Source organism: Polypterus senegalus, chromosome 6 (assembly GCF_016835505.1).
Source record: "Polypterus senegalus isolate Bchr_013 chromosome 6, ASM1683550v1, whole genome shotgun sequence".
Taxonomy (NCBI): Eukaryota; Metazoa; Chordata; class Cladistia; order Polypteriformes; family Polypteridae; genus Polypterus; species Polypterus senegalus.
Genome location: NC_053159.1, coordinates 68,895,776 through 68,918,278, shown reverse-complemented (window position 1 = coordinate 68,918,278; position 22,503 = coordinate 68,895,776). Strand labels below are relative to the sequence as shown.

The 22,503-nt window shown below is 38.4% G+C and overlaps 1 protein-coding gene across 1 annotated transcript in view; it reads right to left on the bottom strand.

The window, feature by feature from the left end:
* LOC120530539 (uncharacterized protein C2orf80-like) overlaps positions 1-22,503 on the bottom strand; it is a 43,982-nt gene that overhangs the window by 7,902 nt on the left and 13,577 nt on the right. The window contains exons 4-7 of the mRNA XM_039754967.1: positions 16,512-16,594; positions 12,395-12,479; positions 1,337-1,411; positions 924-1,011 (exon numbers count right to left, since the gene is read on the bottom strand). Coding sequence (XP_039610901.1) covers positions 924-1,011; positions 1,337-1,411; positions 12,395-12,479; positions 16,512-16,594 — 331 coding nt within the window. The remainder of the gene's footprint in view (positions 1-923; positions 1,012-1,336; positions 1,412-12,394; positions 12,480-16,511; positions 16,595-22,503) is intronic.

The following is a 22,503-nucleotide window of genomic DNA, read 5'->3' as shown; positions in this document are numbered from 1 at the left end:
GATTATATTGAATGACATATTCTTGTTAACTGTTATCTTTTGCATTTAGCACATTTATTAAACATTTTATTTAAAGCCTCTTGACCTGTTCCCACCACTGTTTCTCTGCAAGGTTAAATATTGACAAGAGAACCAGTATAATCTAGTGGAACAGAATTCAGACTCTGAGGGTCCAATTACCAGTAACTTACAAGAACATAAAGAATGAAACCAATCATGTACTTCTGCAATTAGCTGTGTTTTTAAAGAGCTGTAATTCAGTCATCTCTTTTGAGGTGTTGGGTGATCCGATGCATATGTCAAATAAAGGTCTTGAACTGGCTTTGTGAATCTCACTTTGACAATACATATACAGTATAAGTATATTGGTAAGGATCCTCTTGGATCTCTTGTCCCTATGTTAAACCTCATGTATGGTAGCTGTCTTTATGGAGTTTGCATGTTCTCTCAGGGTCAATATGGGGATGAATAGTATACTGTTCATGCTTACATGCTTATTAGGCTGAATGAAATGTGAATGCTGAAGTGTGCCAGGGTTGGTTTCTGTCTTGTGCCCATTGCTGTTGGGATGAACTCCAACCCCCTGTGATTCTGAACTAGATTAAGCTAGTTTAATATTATGTTTAAACATCTACAAAGTTACATAGCAAGTAAGGTGTTTTATTTTAATATCGTGAGAGGAGAGAGAGAGAGAGAGGTTGGGAGTATGTTCTGATAGCACGTTGCCACACCTACCACACGATGAACTACTTGGATTGGAAAACCTCAGCACTACACTGGAATAGTGTAAGGTTTTTTTACGGTGGCTGGAGTGCCAGTCCTGCCACCAACCCCCAAGTTTTCCATGTAAGTTGGAGGACCATGATTGTTAACTAAATATCAGTACTGCATAGAGCTTATTTACCTATCAATATTTGACTTACCGTGTTTCCTCGCATGTTCCAAGGCATTTGGTGCAGTTAGCATTGCAAAAGGATGTGATGACAGACTGAAAGGATGAACAATCATGTTCTGTAAAAGAAAAAAGAAAATACTGTATATATATATATATTTTTGTTCATCTTAGCAAAATGTCAATATTTTATTTTCAAACCATTGCAACGAACATGGCATTGTACTGCTTCAGCAATTCTTTAAGCTATCTGTTTTACAATGTATATTTTCTGAAGCTATTCTGGTACTAAACATGCAGTTCAAAGAAGGATCACAGAAACCAGTGGACTGGGTAGTAGGTAACAGTTCTAATTGAGTCTTTCTGTTTACCAGCAGGTTATACCTTATTCTGAGAACCATGGTCCTCTACTGATGGTATCAGTTTTCATTTCTAGGAACATACCTCTTTGACCTTAAGCGAAAATGTTGTTGGTTTATTTCTGTAGAGTGTAAAAACATCTTCTACTGACAGATTATCCTGAAAAAGAGTGGAAGATACATTTGTTATTTGTTAACATGCACTCTGAGTTTTTTTTATATAACATAGCAATATGAGTAAGGCAAATCAAACCAATATTTTTGCTGCCATAAATCAAATCAAATGAATACATACTGTATTCAGGATTCATAGATTGTAAAGACTTTACCATTATTATTATATATATTATATTATATTATTATTATATTGCCTTGTTTTATTTTTCTATTGAGTTCTTGATAAACATAAATTAATGCAATAAAGAGAACAGTACAGTATGACATCCATTTAATCTGTACAGGTTTATTGCACATTATTGACAAAGTTGGGCAGGAGCTAAAGATGCTGCCTCACAACTCCAAAAGACAGCATTCAGTTCCAGTCATTGCCCATGACTATATGCAGTGTGCACTTTCTCCTCCATGTTTATAATGGTATTTCACTGGGTATGCAGGTTTTCAACCCCCAACACAAAGATATTTATATAGGTTAACTGGCAACTGGAGCCATTTGAAAGTCTGCAAAAGAAGATGCTGTGATGTGCTAACATCCTATTTAGACTTGTTTTTAGCATTTCCACTCTTTAGATGGATCGTTTCTGGACAGGTGATTGACAGTAGGGTATTCACAGGTGTGCTGAGCTCTGCATTCCAGGAATCCCTGGAACTTTCTCATTATACTTTTGAAGTCTTAGAAGGCTCGAGAAGGCAGTTGGAGACTCCCATAGCATTATAAATACAGACTTACCGATCATAACCTTGGGAAACTGGGAAAAGAGACACAACGCAAGACGCTGGACAATGATTGGGAACACATTGCAAGAGTGGAATAGTTTGCCTAGTAAAGTGAGTGTTATTTTTATAGGATGTTTGTGACTTTGATTCTGCTAGAAGACTGCTGTAAGTTACTTATTGTGGAATAAATGTGGCAGCTGTTGGGCTTAACCTCCATTCGGTGTGTGTGCCTTGGTCTTTCCTTCTCTGTGTTTGTTACAATTTGAACAAGAATGTAGAGCTCATAATGGAAAGCCAATCATTGTGGTTGATATTGCATTTGTTACTGGACAAGTATTTTTAGGCAGTGTATTAATTAGAATGCATATTATTAATAGAGAGTAAGTAGTCTTAGGGCTGATGGGAGTTATGCAAATGTAAATGCAAAAGCAAATGCTCGTATAGTGCTATGACTATACATCATATGAGCTTTAAGCTCATATAAACTAACCATTGTGTGCTTGTAAAGAGATAGAAAAAAAGCTTTTGGGACTTTTAGTTAGTATGTGGCCTCAACAAGACCACTGACATGTTATCAGTTGTCTGATTTTAGCCGGATGCAACTCTTGCTATGTAACCACTGTAGCAACCAGTTTTACCAGCACATTTTCCAATTGAATTACTTCATCTAGGCATTATATAAAAGAGAGGACTATAGAGCACTTTTTTGAAATCGTAATTAAGCTTTCCATATACAACAACATTCCATCGATCATGAGCAACTCAGATGGTGTAAGAAGAAAAGCATGTCATGCAAACTCTGTAACTGCTCAAGGTGAACCACCTAATACAAAGCTTGCTGTGTGGATGTAGATTTAAGTTGTTCAGGTCATATGATTCCATTTATTTAATTCCTACTGTTTGATACATCAATGTCGGAGTTCTCTGCAAAATAAACATATACAGGGTACAGTGAAATAAAGTTTGTTTTTATATGACTGAAACAACCTTATGTACACTGACATTAGCAGTTACTGAGAGGTTAGGGTTCACTTTCCTACCAAATCAAGGTCTTTCAGGCAGGGATGCAAGGGGATTCCTTCGTGCAACCCTTACATTGGTGGAAAACTCTGTGAAGCTGAAGGAAATGTGAACAATTATAAGTCATAGTCTCTGGGGATAGTATTGTGGGATGTACCGGTAACATGAGGTTAATAGGCTAAGGTATTGTTTAAAGCAGGGGTTAGCAACGTTCCTCTTGAGGAGCTGTAGTGGCTGTGGGTTTTTGCTCCAACCCAATTGATTAATGTGAAATTATAGCTGATGAATACTTTTTGCTCATGTGACAATATTCTGCTTCATTTTAGATCTCTTGCTTGTTAAAATTTCCCATCTTTTTTGCTTATTTTAGTCTTAAACGGTTGCATTCAATATTTTTCAATGCATCTTATTAGTAGTAAGATTCAAATGATAAAGGGAACTACAGTTGTCTAAGTGACGTGTTTCCACTGCCTGCGCTTGGGAAAGCAGATCATAACCTGGTTCTTCTTCAGCCTCAATACAAACCAAGAGTGAGGGCGCTACCTACAACTACACGCTCATTCAGGAAGTGGTCCCCTGAGGCAGAGCAGGCTCTGAGAGACTGCTTTGGAACTACAGACTGGGATATATTGCTTGGGTCACATAGTGAGAACATTGAAGAGGCTGTTGAATGCACACCTGATTACATCAACTTCTGTATGGACATTGTAGTTCCAGTAAGAACAACAAGCCATGGGTTACAAGTGACATCAAGGGCCTTTTGAACCAGAAGAAAAGGGCTTTTAAAGGTGGTGATAAGCATGAGCTCAAGTGCGTGCAGAAGGAACTCTGAGTCCAGATCAGGGTGGCGAAAGAGCAGTACAGGAGAAAGCTGGAGCAGAAGTTGCAGAACAACAGCATGAAGGAAGTGTGGGATGAGATGAAGATTATCACTGGCTGCAGCTCGAAGCGGGGTGCCGCGATCGAGACAGACGTGGAGAGAGCAAACTAAGTGAACAACTTCTTTAATAGGTTTGATCACAGTAACCCACTCTCACCTCGGAGTACTGCCACATCCTCCAACCATCCTTCTGCTGACACCAGCATAGGTGAGACATCCCCACCCATAATTACAGCAGCCCAGGTGAGCAGAGAGCTGAAAAGACTTTGTGCCAGCAAAGCAGCGGGTCCAGATGGTGTATCGCCACGATTGCTGAAGGCCTGTGCGTTGGAACTGGGGAGTCCTCTACAGCGCATCTTCAACCTGAGCCTGGAACAGGGGAGAGTCCCAAGGCTTTGGAAAACATCTTGTATCACTCCTATCCCAAAGGTATCACGTCCTAGTGAGCTGAATGACTTCCGGCCTGTTGCTCTGACGTCACATCTGATGAAGACCATGGAGCGGCTGCTGCTTCACCACCTGAGGCCACAGGTCCACCACGCCCTCGACCCTCTGCAGTTCGCATACCAGGAGAAGGTGGGAGCGGAGGATGCCCTCATCTATATGCTTCATCGATTCCTCTCCCACCTGGACAGAGGCAGTGGTGCTGTAAGAATTATGTTTTTGGACTTCTCTAGCGAACATTAATTTTATTTTAATTTTTTTTATTTTTATTACTATTTAATTTAATATTGTTTCTTTGTATCAGTATACTGCTGCTGGATTATGTGAATTTCCCCTTGGGATTAATAAAGTATCTATCTATCTATCTATCTATCTATCTATCTATCTATCTATCTATCTATCTATCTATCTATCTATCTATCTATCTATCTATCTATCTATCTATCATTTACATCTGTGTTTATTCATCATGAACTATCTGGTTTAAAAAATATTTAAAAGGAAATTGAAGAGAAAAAATATAGGAATGAGAATTTCTCATCCATTTTAGGCTTCAAATCATATGGATGATATCCTTAGAAAGGAAAACAAATCTACAATATAAGAATAACCTGACATTGTAGGATTACAACACTACCAAGCCATGAAATTAAATAAGATCTGTCATTGGCAAGGACTGATGTCTAATTAAGCAATTGTATTGGAAAAAAAACCTGTAGCCAGTGTGCCTCTCCACAACCGATGTTGCTCACCCCTTGTTTAGGGTAATTTTTTGTTAATTAACTATGAAAAGAACCTGAAAAAACTGATATAATGCCTTTTGCGAAGAAGTAACTCCCAAGTTTATGGTTATCATATCATAAAAATCTACTACTTGGTAACATAATAAAGAAGTACAATAGCATCTCAGAGGGCACAAAATCTGACTGTTTTGCATATCAGGATAATGTAATGAAGGTTTGTTATATTATTAATCTTGACTAGCATTATGAGCCATCTTATTACAATATCATGTAACTTTACTCCACAACCATCATTTTCTGTACTATCATGAACTATTCAGCCTTTACTGATCTGAGTTCAGGCTTGTTGGATAATTATGCGTTATTCAGGAAAGAAGTGAACATCTTGGATATAAGTTGACATTAAGCTAAATGGTGATTGCTGACTACAGAGCTATTGCAGATATTCACTGAAGCAGCAGAATGTTATCTCCAACTGAAGCATGCTCCAGGAACAGCATGATCTAGGCAGGGCTAACAAGATGAATTAAATATTCATAACTAAAATGTTGGCTGACATTTTTATGAGTCATTTAGAACTACATGACCAAGTTGAGGTTATATGGTTACACTGCAGCTGACACATCTAAACACTGCAGATATACGAATAGAGGTATATGTGCTCTCAATTCACTATATCTGAAATGATGTTTCACTAAAAATTTTACATACTGTTCAAAGATATCACATAGTCATTAAAAATCTGCATATGCAGTATTTTATTCCTCTTGATGTGAAACACATTTACATATAAACCATAAAGAAGTGGATTTGCAGCTTTGAAATAGCCCGGATGTGTTCATGAGCATGGCACCCCACTGAATGCTGTGCATTGCCAAGTTCTGCAGTGCTGCTTTGGCACCATTTGGCTGTACTGGAAAAAACACACATGACAAAGGCAATACGGCCAAAATGTTGGGTCTTTAACCTTCTTTGCTATTCAGCATTAAAATGCTCTTTAACATTGTTTTCCTTAAAAAATAAACTTGTTATTATTTTGAACTCTTATGTTAAAAGTTTAAAGTTCTGCTGATATATTGGAAATTCCACTCTTTTAAATGACTAATGTTGAGAAATGTACATGTAACATGTGCATAACCTAAACAGATAAACAAAATATCAGAAATATGTTCGAAGTTCACTGCAGTTAGATGCAGGAATGTACACGCTCACAAAAACATCTCTTGGCTGGGCCAAACAAATCCTTCAGGTTATTGTGAAGCTACGAGACGTGTGACTGGTCAGGCCCTTACTTCTTCACACTGGTGATGTTAGTTATGCTCTACTACATTTCACAATGAGCTGTGTGGGCTGAAGTCTCTTATTCTTGTCTCAGATGTCTTTATGACACAGCAGAGGACCTGGCATTCACATAGGGGTGGTTCTGAAAAGATGCTGTGCCAATTATAGGGTGACTGGAGATTTTGTTTTGTTTTTTTTTTCTTTCAAGCTTACTCATCATTTCAGTAAGCACTGCCTTCTGCTAAGCCTGGATCACGTGGCATACAGTCTTTCTTATTTAAGTACTAGCAAAATACCCGCGCTTCGCAGCGGAGAAGTAGTGTGTTAAAGAAGTAATGAAAAAGAAAAGGAAACATTTTAATAATAATGTAACATGATTGACATTGTCATTGTCATGAGTGTTGCTGTCATATATATATATATACATATATATACATACACACATAAACATATATATACATATACACACATATATACAGTATATATACATATATATCTACATATTCAGTATATACATATATATATGTGCACAAAACCACGCTTTTATCAAGGCTTCCGTCGGGTAGTCTTTTGAAATGAAATTTTCCTCCAATCAGTCCTAGCAACATGCTTTTTTCCGACTGTTACATTTTTGTAGATCTGATGTGTGCATCAATGTAATCGGTGTACCAGGAAATCATGCATTGACAGAAGTTCCCCTTTGCTTGGAATGCAAAGTGTGATTAAATGCATTATTTTTTAACGTGTTATAGAGCACATGCATCGAAGCTTCTCAGCTGTGCTTGTACTAAGAAAAGGAAACATTTTAAAAATAACATAACACGATTGTCAATGTAACCTTTTGTAAGTAATGCCTGGAGGATTCAGAGTGTGGAGAAACTCTAGAGACAGCGTGTGTATTAACTTGTAGATTTTTCTGTGAGTATTTGGTGGCAGAGTCACAAAGTTGCTTCCGCAAGACCGCGTTAGCTGTGGAGCTCAGCTCAGAGCAAAATGAGGTGAATGGGAGGGGAGATGATGACGTCACTCCCCCACCCGCCTTAACTGTCAATCCCCCCACAAACACAGTCTCTCGGAATTTGCATAAGCACAGCCCTTCACCAGCAATTTTAACTTAGTTACAAAGTGATCAAAACTCTCATTTATATCCTGCGTCCTCCCATTAAACTTGTATCCCGCATTAGCCGTGGGCATGACAAACGGCAGCGGCAGCCTGTCTATGAACTTAATTTAAACTTTAGGTTTACACCGTGCTTTGTTTCCGAAGTAGCTGCACTCATGAATATGCTTGTATGTGTCACTCGCTCGCTTCTTATTGTTTCGCTGCCTTCTCAATTGTATAATGCATGTTTTTTTCAGCGCTTTTTGGAGCTCTTCCTTGTTTTCTACGTACTGCATTGACAATTAGTTCACGTGATTACGTGGGAGGCGTGATGATGTCACACGAAACTCCGCCCCCCCCCACGGCCATCAAGCTCAACTCCATTACAGTATATGGAGAAAAATAGGTTCCAGTTATGACCATTACGCGTAGAATTTCGAAATGAAACCTGCCCAACTTTTGTAAGTAAGCTGTAAGGAATGAGCCTGCCAAATTTCAGCCTTCCACCTACACGGGAAGTTGGAGAATTAGTGATGAGTGAGTGAGTGAGTCAGTGAGTGAGTCAGTGAGTGAGTGAGTGAGTGAGTGAGTGAGTGAGGGCTTTGCCTTTTATTAGTATAGATTTATGCAAGCTGTATTTCATTTTGTCTTTCCTTGCTATTGTTTTGTTTTTGTTTATGTTTCTTACGTTCCTTTTGTATTTTCACCTGCTTGTTGTTTTTTAATCTTCACGGTTTTCCACAATTACAATTTGCCTTTACAGTTTTGTTTTACATTTTCTGTAGAAGTCTTGTTTATGGTGAGGTGCAGATCAGTAGTGCCTAAAGCTCAAGCAAATCTGTTTTGGAGTAAAAGGCAGTGTTTCTTGAACTGTTTTTGCTGCCAACAACATTCCAAGTAAGTCCAGTGGTGTTTGTACTTCTTTTGCAGGTCAACAGGGAACTTCTACAATATCATTCTTGAAAAAATGCCTTTTCAGTTTAGTACTTTTTTGCTGTTTATGGTTATTTTTGTTATTGTTTGGTCATGTCTGTCTTACAAAGAGCACATGAGAACTTTGTCAGGGTGTAGCTGACGGAAAGTAAAATCATCACATCTAAACTGCAAAAGCAGGGATGGTGGCTGGGATCAGCAGTGTTCTCTGTAGTGCACTAAACTCAATGTACAATAGCTTTTTGCCTCACTAATCTGAACAGATACAGTATATTCACAAACATATATAAGTGAGTGCATTTATAGACCTTTTACATGCAATTGAAGATAAGGCTGTTGTCAAATGAATGAGGTGGAGATGTGGGTCTTCATTTCAAAAGCATGTCCCCATGTAAATGGACTTTCTATTTGTGGACTACTTTAATTTTCCAGAGTTACTTATTTAACAATATTTTAGCACGTTTTGAGTGTATGAATGGATGACTCATCATGCAAGTCATGCAACACGAGTACTGTGAGATTTTTTTCATGGTTTTTATTGATATCGTTTGCTGCTGTCCAGCATTGGTTACCATAGGTTCCCATTCTGTCCGAAACTTTGTTAGGTTCGTTCTCCATGAAAACATGAGATTAGAAATTTTTCTCAGCCATCACCCAAAACTGCATAGGTTATGTAACATAAAAAGAAAATGTCATTTTTGGGTTGCATATTCCTTTAATAATAACTGATATATGTGGCCTGTAGGGACTGTCTCATGACATCAAACCATCAACACAACCTTATAAACACAGTCCTGGTTCAGATAAAATAGTTTTATTTCACAAATACCTTGTACAGGTCTCCTCCTTAGCAATCTACACCTACACCACAATTCTCTTCTCCTCCACTCCTCCCAGGTGAGCTTCACCTGACTCTGAATCCCTAGGCCAAGTGGAGGGCTCTCTTTTAACATCCGACCAGGGAGTACTTCCACTGCTCACCCTATTGTCTCTGGGAAGCAATTCTGGGTCAGTCAGGACCACATTGGTCCTTGTGCAGTGAGTATCGACAGCTCCTGTAGGTGGCCCCCACAGAACATGACACGGCAGCGCCACGGGACCATAACACCCATTCTGCCCTGTAGACATCCATACTGAGGCTCTCCAGACAGGATGCTGCCATCCAGTGTATGGGGAGACTCTCTGCCCATAGCAGGCAGTTACCCACATCCCATATTCTTAGCCTTCCGACTGGGTAAAGGACTGCCTGCCATCCTGTTTAGGGCTGCTTCCCCATCCATGATGTCTTTACATGTCCACTTCCTGGCACGTAAGGGGAATATCACAGTTCTCCTCCTGACTTTCCTTTATGATGGTTTCCTGGCCAGACAGGTTAGCAGGGTCCATTCCAGCTGGGACATGACCACATACATCACATATTTACAATTATATAGCGCTTTACACAGAGGATGGGGTGCTACTTCAGCCACCACTAATGTGTAGCATCCACCTGGATGATCTGATGGCAGACATTTTGTGCCAGTGTACTCACCACACATTGGCTATTAAGTGCTGAAGTGGTGAGAGATAGTTAGCCAATTAGACGGGGGATGATTAGAGCCAGAATAACTAGGCCATGCTTTAAAAAAAACAAAAGTGAACAAAACTAAAGTTAATAAACTGCTGAAGATACAACATGATAGTTCACATAACTCAAAATTCAATGTACTGATCCATTTTGCTATTTGGCTTGAAATATATAATTTACCTTTAAGTGGTAAATGAAAGGTGTGCATGCTTAGTTGGGATGCAGTGCATTGAATTTGTCCAAGTGAGTTTGGGAATCTGCATTGCTCGTTGAAGCGTTTCCTGAGTTTGACATAAGTAATTTTACAATTTATCACTGAATATATTTGATTAAATACGGTTACTTTAAAAATATTATGTTAGTTGTCAGTTTGACATCATTTTAATCTATCTTTGTTATTAACTGAATGATCCCACAGACATGCACACAGTGGCCCCTTTTGAGCAGACTATGGTCAGCATGTGCTGAGAGTGTTTCTCAGCGTAGTTTTTCCCGGGTGTACCCTTGGTGAATTGAGCACTATCGTCAGACTGTGTGGGGTAGTTTGACCCACTACCATAACAAACAATGGCAACTCATGACCCACCAGTGGCAGCCTGCGACCAGAGTGGTTGAGAAACACTGAGCTAGGGCAAACCCATTTAAGAACTTAATTTATACTTTGCTGTGTAAAAAATTACTGATGTAAAATGTGTTTGGAAAGATATTGAAAAAATATGACTGGCAGAATAAAATGTTTGGATTTTTGACTCAAACAATGCATGGGAATGATTGTAAAATACAAAGAAGAAAGGACCAATGAGCAAAACTTTGTCTCAGATACAGTTGCAATGATTGGCTGTAATTCTTTTTTTTTTATAGGAAGTACATTGCACACTCAAATGATCTTCCTCTGCAGCTTATTTCGGGAAGTGTAATATTTACAAATTTTGTAAAAATTTGGTTAAGTTTATCATTATATTATTAGTATTGATGTCAATGTGTTTTACACTATGACTGTTAGCAAACACATTGGGTATCAAATATAGTTACATTTTTCCAGTGTAATGGAGTAACATCAGCCATATTCTATTAACAGCAAAGGTTATTAAAATAAAACCTGAAATGCACAAAGTCCTTGCAAAGAACCAATGGAAAAATCCGAGCAGCCAATCGACCTACAGAAGCATGCAGAATTACTGGAGCTGGCTAGAGCCCCTCTTCGGCCTTTATCTTTAGTAAATTACAGCTCTTTGTTATTTGAGCTGTGCTCCTTTATTGTGCATAATTTCCAGTGGAATAGATGCACAGATTAAACTGATTGTACAGCAACAAAGTAGAAAATTGTTATTTATGTAATAATCATTTGCTTTTTTAAAACTATGATACACTGAAATATCAATCAGTGGCACCACCCTAAACTTATGTCTTATTTAGTTTTATTTGGATTGTTGAGATGCACAGGTGTCTAAGCTATTTTTTTAACAAGTGGGACCTTAGACAGAGATGCAGTCCCAGAGTAAAGACTATAAGCGCTAAAAACTTTCACATACAAAGCCCCCATAATTACTTGTTTATTTAATTATCCCATGAGTTTTGTGCGATTTGCTTTACTTATCCTATGGGTTTTGTGGGATATCAGGATTTTCCATGTCAATAGTATTCACACATGACACAAAGAGATTTGGGAATCCAAAATGTATGCAAATATTTGAGGACTTGTTTTTTTCTTTCTAAAAGAATAGCAGCTGGTTAAGCAGTAGTGCCTGATCCCTTGTTTTTATTTTTTTTAATTAAAGATTTGCTTAAATGTCCTTGAATTCAAGACATTAATAAAATTATGCATATAAATCTGAAAAAAAGATAAACATGAAAGCAGTGTTCAAGAAAAATCTCCTTATGATTTTCTCATTTACTTCACAATCCTTCAAATATCCACAAATGCTTCAAATACTCAACCTTTTAAAATGTTGGCTACATTGCTGAAAACCTTTGAAGTAGTTGTAGACTTATATGCTTTTTCACTTGAATTTCAAAGCTCATTAGACCTGGTGAATTGGGAGAATTTTATTAAGCTTCAACCTGTGCAACTGCAGTTTTGAGATTTCTTGTGATCAACTCTAGATAAAGGTAAATTTGTAGAATGGCCTGTATTTGTTAAGAACTATAAAAAAGGAAAATATGACCAGTAGTTGTTCTGAAGCTCATGGCTGTACCATCCCACTTTAAAGATAAGCCAATCCACCACTACAACTTTCAGAATATACACATAATGTGTGCAGCAATGCTATAACACTTACCAGTATGATGCCAGCAAATGTAGAAAGAATCATGGCTTCTCTTTCCATTTGATTTGGATATTTTGATTTCATGCAATTCCTTGTTCTGGAAAATAGTTACAATATTGCTTATATTGTATACTTGTTCTTTGATTAAATATAAAGAGCCTTTTTTTAAATTTTGGCTTTTTATAACACAATTTGGATCATCACTGACATATATCATACATTCCCATGGGTTACATAAACCATACACATGGCCACTGACTTCAGCAGATAAGTATTCCATCATAGAGTAATTATGATCTTAATGTACTTTGTTTAGAAAGATGATATGGGAAAACTATTTAAAAAAGCTAGAAATTCTGAAGCAAGTAGAAAGAGTTGTCGTTGATCATGAAGGGGTGAAAAAGGTCAGACTTTGTGCACTTCACTTAATGTTGCCCATTGGCTTAGTGGTTAGTGCCATTTCCTCACATATCAAATACAGCTCCTAGTTGTTTTCTGCATGACATTTTTATTTTCTCCTCATGTCTAACAAGAATAATAAGAACCAACCATGCAATAAAGCAAAAGCAAATATGCTTTCAGTACATTTTTTCAACAGAAACTTAGCAAGAATGTAGCACTGATAATTTACTTTCTTGTTCTCCTCAGAAGATGTAACTGATATTCTTCATTGTTGTATATAACATCTCAATTTAAATGTGAGTCAATATATGTTACCATTTACTTGTAACCATTTCCTTACTCAATGACATTTTGCCAATTTAAATGTTATACTGATGACTCCTCTTGCATCTAAAATGTATTATTATCTCTGGAGATATTTTAATGTTCAGATGTTGATTCATTGGTGAATCTCATATGGTGTGTTTGATAGAAATCCAAAAAAGCAATACCATGTGCAGATTTTATAATGTGGATTAATTAAACACAAGATTTGTGTTAATAATAGTTAAAACATGGAGAGGCATAGAGAGGTTTTCAAGTAGGCATCCCCCTTCTTTGACATTTTGTCAATGAACCCACTATGTTTCTTGATGTTTTGATGACGATTTCTAGCATCCCAGAATCACACACCTCCTCCTCCCTTCCCCCCATGTCCACTCAGCTGTGGTCATGCCTTCTGCCACATCTGAGGCAGATCTGACAGTATGTTTCAAGGCCTGACACCAGATCTCCATATCTTTGAGTACTTTTGTGGTAGAGGCTGACACGAAGCCTCTGCATCCCACTTCCACTTGGCAGACCTTAGTGTCCCAGCCCCTGGTGCTGTGCTTCAGTAGCAAGCTCCACATAACATAATTTCATACACTCGCATGTCTCATCTATTGATTTTTCCCAAGGTAAACCAGTGTTTTCCAAACTCTGTCCTGAGGAACCTCTGTGGCTGCAGGTTTTGGTATTCAGCTGGATTCATAATTGGTGATAATAATTCATCTCATTTATTAGCTTTTTTTTCTATTTTCTTAGTATGCATTCATAAAAGCACAGCAGTATAATTTTTACATATAGAAGATATTTAGAATTATTCGTTTCTAAATGCTTTAAACTCTCATGTTGTTTTCCTATTATTTTATCCTTTTTCTGTGTAGTTTCCACCCTTCAATGTATCATCATAATGACAATTAAATACAAGAAAAGCAGACATTGCCAGAGAAAATGACACTAAATGATGGAAGGCTGCAACTACCACTGTATCGGAGCAAGTAATTAAATTAAATAAGAAGAACCCTTGGAAAATCAGAATGAAAATCGGGATGAAAACATTCCTAAAAAGTAAAAAAAAACACATTATTTCCATATAACTGCTTAGTACAGTTTAATACAAATTTACCAAACTTAGTTTTTTTTTTTTTTTTAATTACTACATCAACCCCAAAACACAGAAACTGGGAAATAACAGCTAACTTAATTAGGCTAGGAGTCCAATTCAGAACAGAAGTTGTTTGGAACAAAACCCTGAAGTCACAGGGGTCCCCAGGACAGAGTCTGGAAATTATTGAGGTACACTATATGTACCGAAGCAGACCAGAGCACTAGGTTAAATCTTAAAGAGGAAATGGAGTTCTCTGATGGAAAGATGGGCTATTTGCCAATGTAGTTGTTCTTGGGATCAGAGAATTGATGGTAACCTGTTAGGTGTTCAGGGCTGAAGCAAGGGAGTTTGTGCTGTCAAGTGTAATGCCCTTGAGTAAGGTTGATCTTACACCATGTTAGGACGCGTTTGAAAGATGAAAGTTGGAATAGAATATAAGGTGTATCTTGGATCTTTACCCAGCCACTGATGCAGATTCACTAGGGCTGGAAAAGCTTGGCACTTGGCTTTGATAAAAAAAAAAGCTTCGCCGACCTGCTTCTATCTGTAACAAATCCTTCCAGCTGATCTTCCTCTGCGCCACACTTCTTCACTGAGTCCACTGACCCTGTTTAGCAAAGGGTCACTTTGTTGCTTCTTCTTTGCCAGGAGAGCTTGTGCTAGCCTGTCACACTACAATAGTCATTCTTTGGAATAAGCAGAAGTAGGGCATTTAAAATGTCATTTTTGTCTAATCTCTGTCAAAGATGCTTGATACCAAATTCATAACATTTTTCTCTTAGGTTTCCTGTCATTTTGTTTGCTTATTTCTTGTTTCTGCTTAAACACTTTCCCCATAAATATTTTGTACTTTGTATTTCTTGTGTTATTTTTTTGGCTTGTTACAGATGAAACGGTCATGAGTGTCTATTGTGTTCACTTTTTCTGCAGCTGTAACATCATCTTTAATGCACTTGTGCAAACAGATAATGTATAACTGCAATTTAAAAGGATGCAGACAGGAACTGACCAATTAAAATCAGTCATCTAAGGAGGGGATGAAATCTTACAACATTTTCAGTTTTTTGAAGCGAAAGAGACTGGACATAACATAAACTTGTATCATAGGCAGATGTGGGTGTGGGTTTAGCTAGGCTAAGAACAGTTTATATTTGGCCCTCCACTTCAGGAGTCCTCTCTTATCCACAGCTTCCATCCATCTGCCATTTTATTACAGGTTGTTTTTCGTTCTGGATGCTTTAGGGACTATTATCCATTATTATAACAGTTTATGGTGTAATTGTCTTCTTTTGTGTGGTATAGTGTTTACTGTTTATAAATGAATTACATTGCAAAGCAGGAGAGATTTGTAAATAGGCATTGGCTATTTGTTATTAATATACTGTATTTATATTTGTATCTACCATTAGATAATGTGTGGTCAGTGCTATTGTGTAGTGGTATGTAGGGAAGTACTGTTGGTTGTCTGTTCTTTGGCTATTTTTGCTGCCACTCTAGGGTGGTACTGTAGTGTATAATTATTTGCCAGGGTGAATTTCACAATACCATCATGTACTGTTTGCCCCTTGCTGTCACTTAAAATTAAAAAAAAAAACATTTAGTGGCTTGGCTTGATGTTTCATCTTTTCATTTTGACCAAAAAATAAAATCTGACCAGCTGACAAGTAGCTTTTTTTTAATATAAAAAAACTTTAAGGCATCATGGCACTGAGGTATCAAAAGAAAGAAGTGTGATAGAGTTAAGACCATGACCGAAGTTTGAAAACAATTATACAGAAAAGTAACCATGTTAAGTATTTAAAATCTTTGTGGTTTTTATTTATAATTAACGGTACTGTAAAATATTGAAAGTAGCAGAACCAATTGACTAAAGGTCCAACGTCAAATAATCTCATGGACAGTCCATGATTACGCCTATTTTATGATAATGGTAACCACCAAAGAAAATAGAAATTACTGTTTGACCTTCTATTTGTATGTCCCTGTGGTAACCTAACAATACATTTAATTCCTTTGCACACTTTGAAGGATTAATGTGGCTTCAGAAAATGAAATGAGAATAACAGAATGCAATATACAAGCGACTAGAATAAAAGAATGTAATTAGCACATAGTTACAACTATTTATCATTTTCCTTTCAGATATTCAAACATAAAGTGTCAAGTGAAGGTTAATTAGCTGGTTGGAAAAATCTTAGTGCAGTATGTTGCTCATGGAAATCTATTCCCTACTTTAAGAAAATACTGACATACCTTTTTCTTTTTATTTAAATAAACACATTTGTTTATGTGAAAAGAACCCATTTATTTACTTACTCTCCAGTGTTTTCATCCAGTTCTTTATCTCCAGTTTTGTCTGTCCAGAGTAGTGCAGCATTTATGGCAAGATCATAGTGGGCCTAAAAATACCAAGATTCAGTGGAGTCAGTTAATAAAATGAAACATGACGATTTTTTAAATTTGATTTGCAGTGACACCTAAAATAGGTCATCTGCCTGCTACATTTTTAGGGCGCACTCATCCTCAACTGAGACAAAGAAAGAAAGTTAACAGATGAGAGAAAAAAGGCATAAGTGTGATAGTTCAAAGAAGACTTCAGAATGAAAAGAGCAGAAGAAGTTTAAATTGGATTGTTAAGGTTTGCCTTGCTAAACAAAAGGCTGTGGGAGGGCTACTCACAATTTTAGCACTACAGTATTTAAAAATGTTGGCTGCCATATTCAAGTTAAAGATATGCCCCTCTTTCATTTGTTGCTATAATATAAAAACTGTAGTGAGTCATTAACTTGTGTGGACCACCAAACCCGACACAGACAGACGGAGGAAGCACAAATGGAAGCACACGCTTTTCTTTTTTCTTTTGTGCTAAATATCTTTCCCCGTCCCTCACAAGTATAACACAGTCCCCACACACAACACAAATTTTTTTCTCTCTTTCTCTCCTCCACTCCTCCACACCAGTTTCCTCCACCTCCTCCCGACTCTGGCTCCCAGAGTAGTATCTGCTGGTTCCTTTTATAAGGCACCCTTAAATGCTTCAGGTGCTCGGGTGTAGCGGAAGAGCTTCACTCCAGGTCTCAGTAGTAGCTGCAGCACCCTGTGGTGATGCCCACAGATCCCAACAGGGCTGTATCCAAGTCCAATTCTCATGGAGCCCTGCGGGAGTCCAAGGCACCATTGCGACCCATCAAGTCTGCAATCTAGCACTCCGGGGGAGGTACTGGTCTGGATATGCTCCTTCCCCTGGTTCTTCCAGCTGGGCGAGGGCCCTGGTCGCATGCCACACTTGATAAGATGTAATTGGTCATTTGCCTAATTTAAAAACAAGTGGTACATTGTTTTTATTACTAGACTTCAGTAGTAGCAAAAGAAAATGCATATAAATTGGATATATTCATCCATTTATCCATCTTCCTAACCCCCTTATCCAGGGCAGGGGCACAGGGCAGCTGGAGCCTCTCTCAGCAATTATAGGGCACAAGGTAATAAGAAAACCTGGACAGGGTGTGCACGCACGCACACACACACACACACACACACACACGGGCTAATTTAGAAATGTCAACTCATCTAACTTTTATGTCTTTGGATTGTGTGAGGAAATCAGACCACTCAGGTTGGATGGGGTGGGGGTAACCATGTGGAACCAGGGAGAACATGCAAACTCCACAAAGGGAGCACCCAGGATGCAAAACCCAATCTCCTTGGACCACGGTGACATAAATTGGGTTAATGTGCTGTATATTTTCATTAATTTAGCTGGTGCTTGGGTACAGAGAGACTTCTGAAAAAAATTAGGAAAGAAAAGATCATAATACATTTGTTATTATACTGCATTTCTACAAGTGGAGCACTTCTATGTTAAGTGACTTGCTTAAGGTCACAGAATAAGTCTTGGTTATTGAACCAGTTTCAGTTTTAAATCGGAGATCACAGTGTACATAGACACTTTAAATATATGCTTCTAGGTATACAGTAAGAAATATAATATTGAATAGTAACAGTAGATACAACAAATCATAATCACACTTGTAATACTCTTTCATTATCATTTCAGGTATATTCATCTCAAATTTTTTATCAGCTTCTGTGACTGCCAAATGCGCAAATCTCCAGGATCCTGGATTCTGAACTGTGACGTTTTCTATGAAGTCCACCATTATACTAATGATTTTGAGCTCTGCTTATCTAAAGTTCTGCACCTACTGTACATACCTGGCTGTAAATGGAAAATCATAAGCTTAATAGGAGTATTTTATGAATCAATCTAAGTTTAAGACATCCTAAAAATAAGTTACTCTTTACAGAGGACTTACGGAAAGATTTTAAAATGAGGCATAGTTTCAGCAAAAGAGAGGTCAAAGATCTGAGAATAAACACTGATAGCCAAATATGTGTAAGCTGAATTTTATTTTTTATCTACCATCTTAAAACGTCAACTGCCTCATGACATAATGCCAAATATAATTCATATAAAGCCCATGCTAATTATATTTCTAAGAGTAAATGTTTCCTTATGGCTGATAGTTGTCATTTTAGTCAACAAGGTGAATTTATATTGTGTCTGTTCTTACACCATATAAAATACACAGAACGAACTGTCCACAAACTGCAGTGTTTGTTAGTCTTGTGCAAGATTTCTATTTCATACACTTAACAGATGTTAAAACCTATCATAAAGTAATGTTATGAAAATGTGTTTGCACTGAGCAATATGCAACATAAAGGTGCACTGTGTACAAATGCTGAATTGTAGGGAGCAGGATGGAGACCAGTAGAAGAGGTAAGCTAACATTTATGCGAGAGGTCAATCCAATACTGATAATACTTTTTGTGAATAGATGGCTCATCAAGTCAGTTTGGTGTGATAATACTGTATATCAATTGTTGCAACACTGCACTCATGTTTATTTAAAAGCATTCAAAAACCATGCTTTAGCTACTTCTCTATGGCTCAGTAGTCTATTTCATATTCCAATGGACCTTTGTGCAAAGAAATGCTTTCTGATTTCTGTCTTAAAAAGTCTTTCCCTATATTTCTGCTTGTACATGACTCAGCATTTACTGCAATAATTAGTTCTGATCAACTTAATGGTTCAATGTTTTTTAAATATTTTGAAGTCCAGGATTAGGTCCCCACAGAGTCTTGTCTTTTTCAAGACTTAAATTTCAGTTCTCTCTTCCTGTCAGAGAAGAATGTGCCCTTTAGTAGAAGAATTGACTGGGTTTTCCTTCTCTGCACTCTTTTAAGTTACATGTTTTCTTTTGTAGAATGGTGACAGTCATAGCACTTTGCATTTTTTTCTAATTTATAATAAACAAGATTTTCCAAGTATTTGCCTAGTTCTCAAGATTGTCCATCCATCCATTATCCAACCCGCTATATCCTAACTACAGGGTCATGGGGGTATGCTGGAGCTAATCCCAGCCAACACAGGGTGCAACGCAGAAGACAAACCCCGGGCAGGGCGCCAGCCCACCGCAGGGCGTGCACACTCACACCCACCCACCAAGCACACACTAGGGACAATTGAGGATTGCCAATGCACCTAACTTGCAAGTCTTTGGACTGTGGGAGGAAACCCACGCAGACATGGGGAGAACATGCAAATTCCATGCAGGGAGGACCTTGGAAATGAACCCGGGTCTCCTAACTGTAAGGCAGCAGCGCTACCCAATGCGCCGCCATGCATCCCAGGATTGTCCATATTATTTTTAATTGTTTAGGCTTCACCTCCAGAACAAAATATAAAGTTCAGCAAACAATCCTATTGGCTCTAGGGTTAGAAGGTAAAATAGCAGCATGGCAAAAGCACATTTTGTTGAGAGTTGACCACACCAAGCCATTGATGTCAAAAAGAGTCAAATAGAACATTTAAGCAGTCAAATTCCTACTGCATCAAGTTCTTCCATTTTGAAAACGAGTTTTCATTCTACATTTAACTCACAAAATACTTCCATGTACAAAAACAGATATATAATATATATGTATCTGTCCATTACAGAACAAAGCTGGCACTGTCCTGTTTGCTAAACTTTCAATGGCACAGAATGACCTTTTACTTAAAAAACAGACTCAAGTGAGATGCAAAATACTGGATGACAGTTGCAGCCTTTCTCCAAAGTATTCTACATGGACACTTATGTTAATTATTAATCTAAACTAAGATGCTTCTACAACTCTAGAATTTTCCAACATCTGTTTCGCTAGCTATCTGAATTCCATTTGATAACCAGTGGTATTAATCAGAGATGAGTAGGCATTTTTGCAGGCTTTTCCAGACCAAGAGTGTCCTGGAAGGACATTCATCTTATACTTCTTACCTCAAGCTGAACGCTTTCTCACACTGATAGATACCTTCTTCTTCTTATTCTTTCGGCTACTCCGTTAGGGGGTTGCCACAGCGGATCATCTTCTTTCATATAAAGATATGGATTCTGTCCTCTGCATCTTGTTCTGTTACACCCATCACCTGCATGTCGTCTCTCACCACATCCATAAACCTTAGCTTAGACCTTCCTCTTTTACTCTTCCCTAGCAGCTCTATCCTTAGTATCCTTCTCCCAATATACCCAGCATCTCTCCTCTGCACATGTCCAAACCAACGCAATCTCACCTCTCTGACTTTGTCTCCCAACCGTCCAACGTGAGCTGACCCTCTACTCTACTTATTTCTAATCCTATCCATCCTTGTCACACCCTGTGCAAATCCTAGCATCTTTAACTCTGCCACCTCCAGCTCTGTCTCCTGCTTTCTGGTCAGTGCCACCGTCTCCAACCCATATAACATAGCTGGCTTAAATACCGTCCTGTTGACCTTCCTTTTCACGCTGGCTGATACCGGTCTGTCACAAATTACTCCTGACACTCTTCTCCACCCATTCCACCCTGCCTGCACTCTCTTTTTCACCTCTCTTCCACAATCCCCATTACTCTGTACTGATCCCAAGTATTTAAACTCATCCACCTTCACCAGCTCTACTTTCTGCATCCTCACCATTCCACTGACCTCCCTCTCATTTACACACATGTATTCTATCTTGTTCCTACTGACCTTCATTCCTCTCCTTTCTAGAGCATATCTCCACCTGTCCAGGGACTCCTCAACCTGCTCCCTTCTATCGCTACAGATCACAATGTCATCAGCAAACATCATAGTTCACAGGGACTCCTGTCTAATCTTGTCTGTCAACCTGTCCATCATCATTGCAAATAAGAAATGGCTCAGAGACAATCCCTGATGTAATCCCACCTCCAACTTGAATGCATCCGTCACTGCTACCGCAGACCTCACCACTGTCACACTTCCCTCGTACATATCCTATACAATTCTTATGTATTTCTCTGCCACTCCCGACTTCCTCATACAATACCACAGCTCCTCTCGAGGCACCCTGTCATATGCTTCCTCCAGGTCCACAAAGACACAATGCAACTCCTTCTGGCCTTCTCTAAACTTCTCCATCAACATCCTTAGAGCAAACATTGCATCTGCGGTGCTCTTTCTTGGTATGAAACCATACTACTTCTCACTAATCATTACCTCACTTCTTAACCTAGCATCCACTACTCTTTCCCATAACTTCATGCTGTGGCTCATCAATTTTATTACCCTGTAGTTACTGCAGTCCTGTATATCCCCCTTATTCTTAAATATCGGTACCAGTACACTTCTTCTCCACTCCTTAGTCATCCTCTCACTTTCCAAGATTTCATTAAATAATCTGATTAAAAACTCCACTGTCATCTCTCCTAAACACCTCCATGCTGCCACAGGTATGTCATCTGGACCAGCGGCTTTTCCATTCTTCATCCTCTTCATAGCTGTCCTTACTTTGTCCTTGCTAATCCTTTGCACTTCCTGATTCGCTATCTCCACATCATCCAACCTCTTCTGTCTCTCGTTCTCTTCTTTCATCAGCTTCTCAAAGTACTCTTTCCATCTGTTCAACACACTCTCCTCGCTTGTGAGTACGTTTCCATCTTTATCCTTTATCACCCTAACCTGCTGCATATCTTTCCCAGCTCGGTCCCTCTGTCTAGCCAATCGGTACAGGTCCTTTTCTCCCTCCTTAGTGTCCAACCTCTCATACAACTCATCATATGCCTTTTCTTTAGCCTTTGCCACCTCTCTCTTCACCTTGTGCCTTATCTCCTTGTACTCTTGTCTACTTTCTGCATCTCTCTGATTATCCCAGTTCTTCTTTGCCATCCTCTTCCTCTGTATACTCTCCTGTATTTCCTCATTCCACCATCAGGTTTCCTTTTCCTCCTTCCTCTTTCCAGATGTCACGCCAAGCACCCTTC